We start from the raw sequence: 8,844 nt of genomic DNA, 5'->3' as shown, positions 1-8,844 counted from the left end.
AGCAACCAGCAGCCTGTGATTACCAGGGGACAACCAGCCCCAGGGTGCACCGTGGTGCCAGTGTCTTCTGGGTACTGCGTTTTGAATGCTCTGGAACCTGCACTTATCTGGAACCTGAAGCTCACAAGGCTTCAGGTCAGAGGAGTCTGCCCTCCCACAGGCTAAGGACTGTGCTGAGCCCCTGAAGGGAGGCCTGGCTAACCAGATGGCCGGTGGGTCAGGCATAGTGCAGGCATTTCCAGCTTACGATACTCTGGCCTGATGGCGGGCTGTCAGATGGCCTGTCATAGGTCAAGGAGGTCTGTGCCCTCTCTCCCGAAGTCCTTACCAGCATCCAGCTGTGAGGAGTGTGCAGAGTGATGAGGGAGGTATTTAAACAGCCGGACGTCAGGCAAGGGCAGGTAGCCCGCAAAGAGAGGCATGACTTCCATGTGGACTCTGTGAGTGGCCTGAGCAGCCACAGGCATGGAGACGACACCACAGCTCTTTCCGCACACAGCCCAGTTGCTGCTGTTGTCAACAACTGAAATAAGGAGACACAGGACATTCAGTACTCACGCCAAATTGAGGACCACCATACATTAGCCCTTGCACCCCTGACAGCGGAAGCTCCAAACGAGGTGGCTGCTCCTTAAAATGCCGTTTGTGCTTCCGTGGCCAAGTTCAGCATTTCTGCTAGTCCAGTGCTCATCAGCCCCGATTCAGACTGGATCACACTGGCCCGCACAGAAAAGCACTTTTTCCTTCTGAATAAAGAATGGTTAAAACAGCCAGGGGCAGCAGTACAGGTAGCAGTTCTCTCTGATGAGCAGCAGCATCAAGACCAGCAATCTGGATCCAGGCCCTGCCACTCACACAAGCCTCCCGGGCCTCAGGTGCGACCGCCCTGTAGAGGCCACTTCCTAAGAACGAGAAAGGGAGATGCACAGAAAGCACGCAGCTCCACGCTGGGACGCAGCAGAGTCCCAAGGTCTGACAGCTGCTGTCATCAAAAGCAGTGCTCAAGACAACCTGTACTGGCTCAGCCAGGTCTAGCACACCAGCAGGCACTGAGCAGGACCAGCCTGGGAAGGGACAGTAGCAGGGTGGAACCTGGGGACAGGAAGGCAAGCAAGACAGAACTTGGCCTCAAGAAGGAGATGCAGCAAGGGGGCTGCAGCTCCCCATCCCAGGGACATATGGAGGCACAGACTCGCTTAGTCCTGACCTTCCTGTTCTTCACCACCACGGACCTAGAGGAACAAACTGCAGCTTAACTAAAAGCATCCACCACGAAGCAGCCACCACTGTCAACCCAATCAAACAGGGAGCCTGGGTAGGCACCTTTAAAAACCACGGAGGTTTGTGGAGCAACAGTGGGAAGAGGGTGAAGTCATCACCAGCCGCCAACCTGTGCCACCTCACGTAACAACAGGATTCAGACCCTGGACAACACAGTGACCAGACTATAGCCCTCCTGGGAGGCCCAGCTTCTAGAGGTACTTGTGGCCTGGTCTGCCCTTGGGTACAATTCCACAGCATCTGCTCCCTATGTGGAATCAGAGACCAAGCACCACAGCGCAGGCACAGAACCGTCTGCTATCACTGTCACCAGCCCCCACTGCCTCCCCACCCACACTGACCTTGTCCACACTGACCCCCTCTTGCTCCCTGTACTGCTGTCGTTATGAGAATATCACAAGGGAACGGCAGCACCTAGTTGGCGGGTTTGTCAGACTACCCAGGGTGCTCAGCCCCTAGGAGCTGAAGGACATCAGGGTCCCCAGGTCCTGAGCAATTGTGCTTTCACCACCTCTGGCCTCTCAGGGGGCATGTGCAGGCTGCGCTGTGCGCTGGGCTGGCTGCTGTTCCCAGGGAACAGTCTTCTTACTTGAATCAGTGACAGAGAAACACGAGTGGTCTTGGTAGTCAGCAAACATTTCTTGAAAGTGGACCATATGAGGCTGTCACTTCAAAGAAAACCTAACAGTATTTGTTGCCAGTGATAGAATTTAAAACTTCTTCAGGATTTGGAGAAATTTGCAATTACCACTGCAGCCTGGCAAAGGTAGTGCTCAAAGACTCAACAGGTGAGCTTCCAAATGTGGACATTTTTTTGGTACCAGGGATTGAACCCAGGGGCTCTTCACCACTGAGCCACATTCCCCAGCCCACACCACACAGTGTGTCTCACTGAGTTGCTTAGGTCCTCACTAAGTTTCTGAGGCTGGCTTTGAACTTGTGATCTCCCTGCCTCAGCCTCCCGAGCTGATGTGATGTGCGCCACACACCCAGCTCAAATGCAGACTTCCAAAAGTGTGGAGTGGAGCATGTCAATGCTAGAAGATCTGCCTGTTTTCCCAGTGGCCAGTGCTCGGCATCACACAGGGAGGGCCAGGAAGAGATTCACTCAAATGCAGCATGAGCAGAAGGGTTTACAGAAATGAGGGCCTCAGGGGCACCCATGTGAGTTCAGACTCCTGGCACACCGGGTCTTAAAACCCACAGCATCAACAAGAAGAGCCCAACAGCTGAGAGGCTGCTCAGGTATGTCCTTCTCCCAGCAACAAGCCTGAGCAGCTGGAGATGCTTCGTGTTCTTCAAATAATCAACCCATCACCTCAGAGCACAAGTGAAGCTTCAGTGGCTTCTATTAAGCTAGACATCTAAGAGATTGCCATGTCATTCTTCTCACTGTTTTGGGGCAGTTACTTTCATGAAAAATGCCATGCTATGGGGTTACTGTTGTTGTTTTAAAGTAAATATGTACATATTTGGCTCATCAGTCACATTTACAGTGGGTCCGAGAACTTCTGGACTGAGAACTTCCGAGCCAGGGCCTCGGTGGAGGAGGGACGAGAGGGCCTGGGAGAGAGCAGTGTGGGAGGCTGGCAGGCGTGTGATCCTGGAGACTCAGCAGCTGAGCAGTGGGGAGCAGTGGTCAGACCCTGGGACCCAGGTAGGCAGGAGTGCCACTGTATTCTCCATGTAAGCCCTGAAACGGCCACATAAATCCTCACTAAAAAGCACTCCAAGTAATGAAGTTCAGCACCCGGGAGCCCAGGCTGCACATGAACCTGTCAGTCGGCACTTGTCATTCTAGAACACTCTCTCCTAGGACTGCACTGTGAGGGAAGGGGTACACCTGATGCAGTGGACTGCCACAAGTCAGGAAACAGCAGCCTCGAGACCTACCTTCATACATAAGCTTTGTCGAAAAGTACTCATCAGACTCTGTCAGAGCTTCGTCCTTGTCCACCTCCAGCAGGTCTGCGAGTCGTGTGATGGACACTTCCAAGGAGCAGAGTGAGCCTGTTCTGCAATATTCTGCCCCCACTGCAGGGGATATCTCAGCCTTCACGGTGTACAGCGTCTGGGAAAGAAGGGAAAGAAATGACCTGAAGAAACGCTGCTGGAGGTCAGCACAGAGTTCCCCCCACATGCTTGAGAGCAGCCGAGCAAAGCAGCTGCCTGCTCAGTCAGCTAGCAGGGCAGCTGCACCCTTGCCCTACACAGCTCCTGCTGGAGACGCCATGCTCAGGAGTCCTAGTGCCAGGGCCTTGATGCCTTTTTCTAAAATTATGGGCATTTCCAAGCACAAGAAGAAAGGAGAGTCCAACAGCTCTTCATGTGCCTCCCACCTGGATTCAGAGACTAGCATTTTGCTTTGTTTCCCCCTCTGTATATAGTTATCCATATTTCTGAATATGCCTGAGGTATTTTGAGGCAATACTGCTCACCCTGTCGTTGCACCCTCTGTGTTTAGCATGCGTTACTAACAAACAGACACTTTCTTACCAAAACACCATGCTATTACCACAAGAAGCAAAATTAACATGAATTCCTCAGTATCATCCATTCAGTTCACACAGAAAATGGCAAGAGGCTCATTCAACACGCCCAGGGCTGAAGGAGCCTGCAGCGGAACACAAGCCCATCTGAGGAGGCCCAGGGAGCACACCTGGTCCTGAATGCTCCTGAGCCCTGGGAAGGAGATAGGTGAGCTCACTGAGCGTGGAGGGAGCTCAAGTCGGAGTGGTGATGGCGAGTCTGCTCCCAAGCACATGTCCCTATATGCTGCTTCCTGGCCACCTCTGGGAGGGAGGAGTGTGGCCAAGGACCAGCGGGGTCCTTCAGAGAGGAGCCGGGCAGCGCCTCTTGCTGGACAGCAGCTGCTGAGGCTGCGGCACTGATCAGAAATCAGCCTCTTCGGAAAGGAGCTACAACAGGAATGGTCATCAGATTCCTGACAAGGGTGTCCAAACCACCCCATGGGGCAAGAGGTCTTTTCAATCAGTGGCATGAAGACAAGGGATGAGCCACCTGTAAAGACTACACTCGGGCCCTCCCTCTCAATACGCAGAAATTAAACTAACTGCATACATAAATGGAAGCATTAAGACTATAAAACTCTTAGATGAAAATGGAGGAGGAGAGCTATGACCCTGGGGGGTTAGGAGATGATTTGTTAGATCCTATATCAGAAGGTCAAGCAAAAAAAGAGAGAAACTAGACTTCATTAAAATTAAAAACTTCTGGGCTCAAAGGACACCATCAACAGAGTAAAAACACAACTTACAGAATGGGGGAGGTATTTGCAAAGTATACATATGGTAAGGAACTGATACATGGGATATATAGCTTATAATTAAATAACTGTGGGGTTACAAAGAGCTCCATTTAAAAATCAGCAAAGGATTTGAATAGACATCTTTCCAAAGAAGACATACAATGGTCCGTCAGCCAAAACATGTGTGGCATCAGTAGCCACAGGGAAATGGACATCACCATCATGAGATGCCATCTGCATCCCCAGAAATGACTGCACTCAAAAGGAAACAGGAGGGCTGGAACACAGCTCAGCTGCTAGAGCGCTTGTCTCGTATACACGAGGCCCTTGGTTCAGCCGCCAGCACCACACCAAGGAAAGGAAACAGAAGCTAGAGTTGGTGAGAATGTGTGGGAATTGGAGCCGCTGGCTTGCTGCTGGAAACAAGAGTGGTGAGCAGCCCTCTTCCACCGACCACCGACAGTTCACCCCCAAGGGGTTTACCCAAGAGACCTGAATACATCTGTCCATGCAAAAACCAGCACACAGATTTCCCCTAAGTGGAAATACCCAACCCCAGCCACTGGTAAATAGATAAACACATAGTCTATCCACACTGGGGACTATCAACCAGCCCCGAAAGGAAACAAAGTCCTGACGCATGCTTCAAAATGAATGAACTCTGCAGGGCATGGTGGCACACACCTGGGATCCCAAAGACTCAGAGGCTGAAGCAAGAGAATCACAAGTTCAAGGCTGGCATTATAATAACTTACACCATGTCCCAAAATAATAAATAAATAAATAAAAAGGGCTGAGAGTGTAGCTCAGTGGAAGAGCATCCCTAGATTTCACTCCCCAGTACCAAGAGAAGCAAAAAAAAAGAACTTTGAAGACACTCTGCTATAAAAAGCCAGTCACAGCTGTCACACCTGATATGATCCCATTAATGCATTAATGTAAAAGGTTCAGCAGAGGCAAATGCAGGGATGCCAGGTCCCCTTTCCTGGCTGGGTGATACCCGCTGTGTGAGTGGGCCACATAACCACCTGTTTATCTACTCGGCGGCGGCTGGAGTCTGGTGGCTTCACTTTGGGGAAATCTGGGTATCAGTTTTTACATGGACAGATATATTTGACTCTCTTGGATAAACATCTAGGAAATAATAATCTGCCCACAGATTATAGATTTGCCAGGGGAAGAGAGAAGGAGGAGAGAGCATCTGCATCCTCACTGATAGGTGCCGGTTTCCTGTGGACTGATACAGCATTCCAAAGTATGACCAGACCCAACTTGTGCACTTTAATGGGTGAACTTAACGGCACATGGGTAACATCTTAATAAAGCTATTCCAAAAGCAAGTGGTCCGATATATATTTCTGGTCTCAAAACTCCAGTTTTGAAAAGAGCAATAATTACTAAACACTTTCCTCTACCTTTCACTCAACCTCCACAGTTCCCCACAGGAAACTCTCTGCACTCTTGACCTGAAGAGGAAGAAAAGCACGGAGACAGTGCTGCCTAGTCACAGCCATGTGTGCACACCACACTGATTCCACCGCAGCTGCTCACAGGCCACAAAGGCACCTGTCTGCTCCAGAAGGACACGCTATGCCAGTGACCACACGTGGCTCCAAGGCAGACCAGGCAGCTAGAGAGGCGGGGTGAAGGCTTCCTGCCAAGGACTGTAGGCACAAACACCTTCCCAGCAGCCTCGAGACCAGAAAGCAGGAGCCACAAGCTGAGCGCTGCCTCTGGGTCGGCCCAGCACTCAGCCACGCAACCTCCTGCAGGGACACGAAACCCACTGGCTTGCTCACCCAGCTGAGTGCCACGTCCACACCACACTCAAACCGCCTTCTACCAAAAGAGGCAAAGACGGTAAGAAGATGTGCTATGTTCCACAGAAAATTTTCTAAAACATTTTGGCTTGGGCTGGGGATGTGGCTCAAGTGGTAGCGCGCTCGCCCGGCATGTGTGCGGCCCGGGTTCAATCCTCAGCACCACATACCAACAAAGATGTTGTGTCCACTGAGAACTAAAAAATAAATAATAAATATTTAAAAAAAAAAACAACAAAACATTTTGGCTTTTCATCTAAAAAAAACCAGACATGCCTTGGAAAGCAATGCCCCTCTGCCCCAGGAGCTAGCAATCAAGATGGAATGGCTCCAACGAGGGTTTCCATGGAGTGCAAATCACTGCGAGGAAGAGAGGGGCATCTGTGCCTCAGGTGTGTGTGCCCCTTGGGGTTGCCACCTGGGAAGGACCTGGGTTCCGCAGTAAAGACAACCAGTGACTCAGTTACCCCAAGAACTGGCAATTTTCCTTGAGTTGCTGCTTCATAACACTGGATAATCAAACAACTTGAAATCTTGAGGATATAAAAAATACGCCACCTAGCTGGGTGTGGTAGGTCATGCTAATCCCAGCATGAGGCTGAAGCAAGAGGATCTCTAGTTCAAGGCCAGCCTCGGTAACTTAGCAAAACCGTGCCTCAACTAAGCAGGGGATACAGAACACTAGTCTAGAGTGCAAGAGGTCCTGAGTTCAATCCTTAGCACCACAAAAAAAAAAAAAAAAAAAAAATTTCTTTGCTTTCCCCTCCCAAATAATACATTACATACAAAAAAGTTTTCCACTTGAAATTCATAAGTGTAGGGCTTTAAGGAGATGGACAGCCGTTCCTCAGAAGCTGGGGAGAATCCAACGGAGAACTGGCAGTGCAAGGCTGGGGGAGGCTCCCGCGTCCACCGTATCTCCCAGACAAAGAACACCGACTGCTTGCTGTGGATGTGCTGCAAAGAGAGCCATCATTGTGATGTCACACAGCACGGGGGACACAGAGGACCAGACACTGCACTGCACACAAAGGGACCTGTGCTTCGGAGCCTAATCACCTGCCTACACATGCTGCCCGTGGTCCTGTGGTGCCACTGCCACCTCGGCCTGGTCCCACAGGACTGCACAGGACTGGAAGAAGGTGCTGAGGGCTTGGGGGCCCAACTTCACAGCACCAGTGATCACAAGAAAGGAGCTTCAAGAGTGTGTGAGAGTCTGCAGTACCCCACACACCTCTCGCACAGGGGATGCGCTAGGTGTGAGCACGTCACGTGTCCGTGGGAAAGCCCTGTGGAGACGCTGAAGGTGCAGACATCCACAGGAAACACACGGGAGGGCGGACCAGCTGCACAGCACCCAGCCAGGCAGGGAGGCCCTGACACAACCTCACAGAACTGCACCGGGACCTGGGGCCCTCCTCCCCGGCACAGGCAGTTTTACTTAGAGGCAGAAGGGAGCCATCTCCCAGGGGAGATGCAAGCACAAGCCTGCATCTGCATAGGCATGTCTGGAGCAGAACAAGTTGAAGAGGAAATTCTCCCAAACGCGAAGTTACATCCGTTTGTGGTCCATCAGCTGCATCCCCCAGCCCACCCTAATAAGCCCGACACCCCACAAGGGTGCTCACACAGCACTATGGCGTCTGCGAGGCACCTTAGAAGCTCCTCCCGCTCCACACGGGGACTCTTCTCTGCAATCACAGGCTCTGCCTCACAGAACGCACACTGCAGCCTGACGTGGACCGCTGCTGAGAGCCGGGCTCAGCCCCCAAGAAGCTTACCTGCTGGCACTGTGCATTCAGTGGAGCCAGCTGCAGGTCAGTAGCGTTGCCGACGTCCATGAGGCTACTGTCCGACAGCTGGAAGTCCAGTTCTGACAAGTTCTGGACACACACCTGAACATACTTCCTAGAGCAGAGACAAAATGTGACTTTGACATCTGAGAGTCTTGTGAAATACATTTCATCTCTGTTAGGAAGACCCTCACTGACTAGGGAGCCACTACAGCAAAATTAGAGTGAGTTGTTGCATATATTTTACTTCAGATTCCACACATAAAAGTGCCAGAAAAAAATAAATCTTTTAAAACAAGCTACTTCAGCGACAGAGGGATGGCGCCATGCTCATGACGCAGCCTCTCTAGCAGACAGCAGACTGCGAGGAGGGCCAGGAAGAGCAGCTGCCTCCTCCCGGGAAGCCCAGGTCGGGGCTCCCCCAGCGCCACCCCATGGAGCTGTGAGACAGCTCGTCCTCAGCTCTCTAATGACAAGGTTTCTCACATGTGCCACACAGCACCGTGGCTTCTGTTTAGCGCACTGAGCTTCCACCATTAACATCTACAATTCCCTTGCTAATGTCATTTCAATTCTGACACTTTCGTCTCCAATTTACCCAAATACCATCAGTGGATGAACAAAAGAGAACCACACAGTGAGAGGCAGGCTGTGCCCGAGCCCCGTGATCAGCGCAGCACCA

At 51.5% G+C, this 8,844-nt stretch overlaps 1 protein-coding gene across 2 annotated transcripts in view; it reads right to left on the bottom strand.

Moving 5' to 3' along the window:
* The window catches only part of Trappc10 (trafficking protein particle complex subunit 10), a 73,471-nt gene that overhangs the window by 3,316 nt on the left and 61,311 nt on the right, over positions 1-8,844 (bottom strand). For both annotated transcript variants that reach the window (XM_078044750.1, XM_078044751.1), the window contains 4 exons: positions 8,151-8,277; positions 7,156-7,326; positions 3,175-3,352; positions 329-523 (listed from right to left, as the gene is read on the bottom strand). In XM_078044750.1, coding sequence (XP_077900876.1) covers positions 329-523; positions 3,175-3,352; positions 7,156-7,326; positions 8,151-8,277 — 671 coding nt within the window. The remainder of the gene's footprint in view (positions 1-328; positions 524-3,174; positions 3,353-7,155; positions 7,327-8,150; positions 8,278-8,844) is intronic.

Source organism: Ictidomys tridecemlineatus, chromosome 3 (assembly GCF_052094955.1).
Source record: "Ictidomys tridecemlineatus isolate mIctTri1 chromosome 3, mIctTri1.hap1, whole genome shotgun sequence".
Taxonomy (NCBI): domain Eukaryota; kingdom Metazoa; phylum Chordata; class Mammalia; order Rodentia; family Sciuridae; genus Ictidomys; species Ictidomys tridecemlineatus.
The sequence above is the reverse complement of the archived record's forward strand: the minus strand, read 5'-3'. Positions and strand labels throughout refer to the sequence as shown.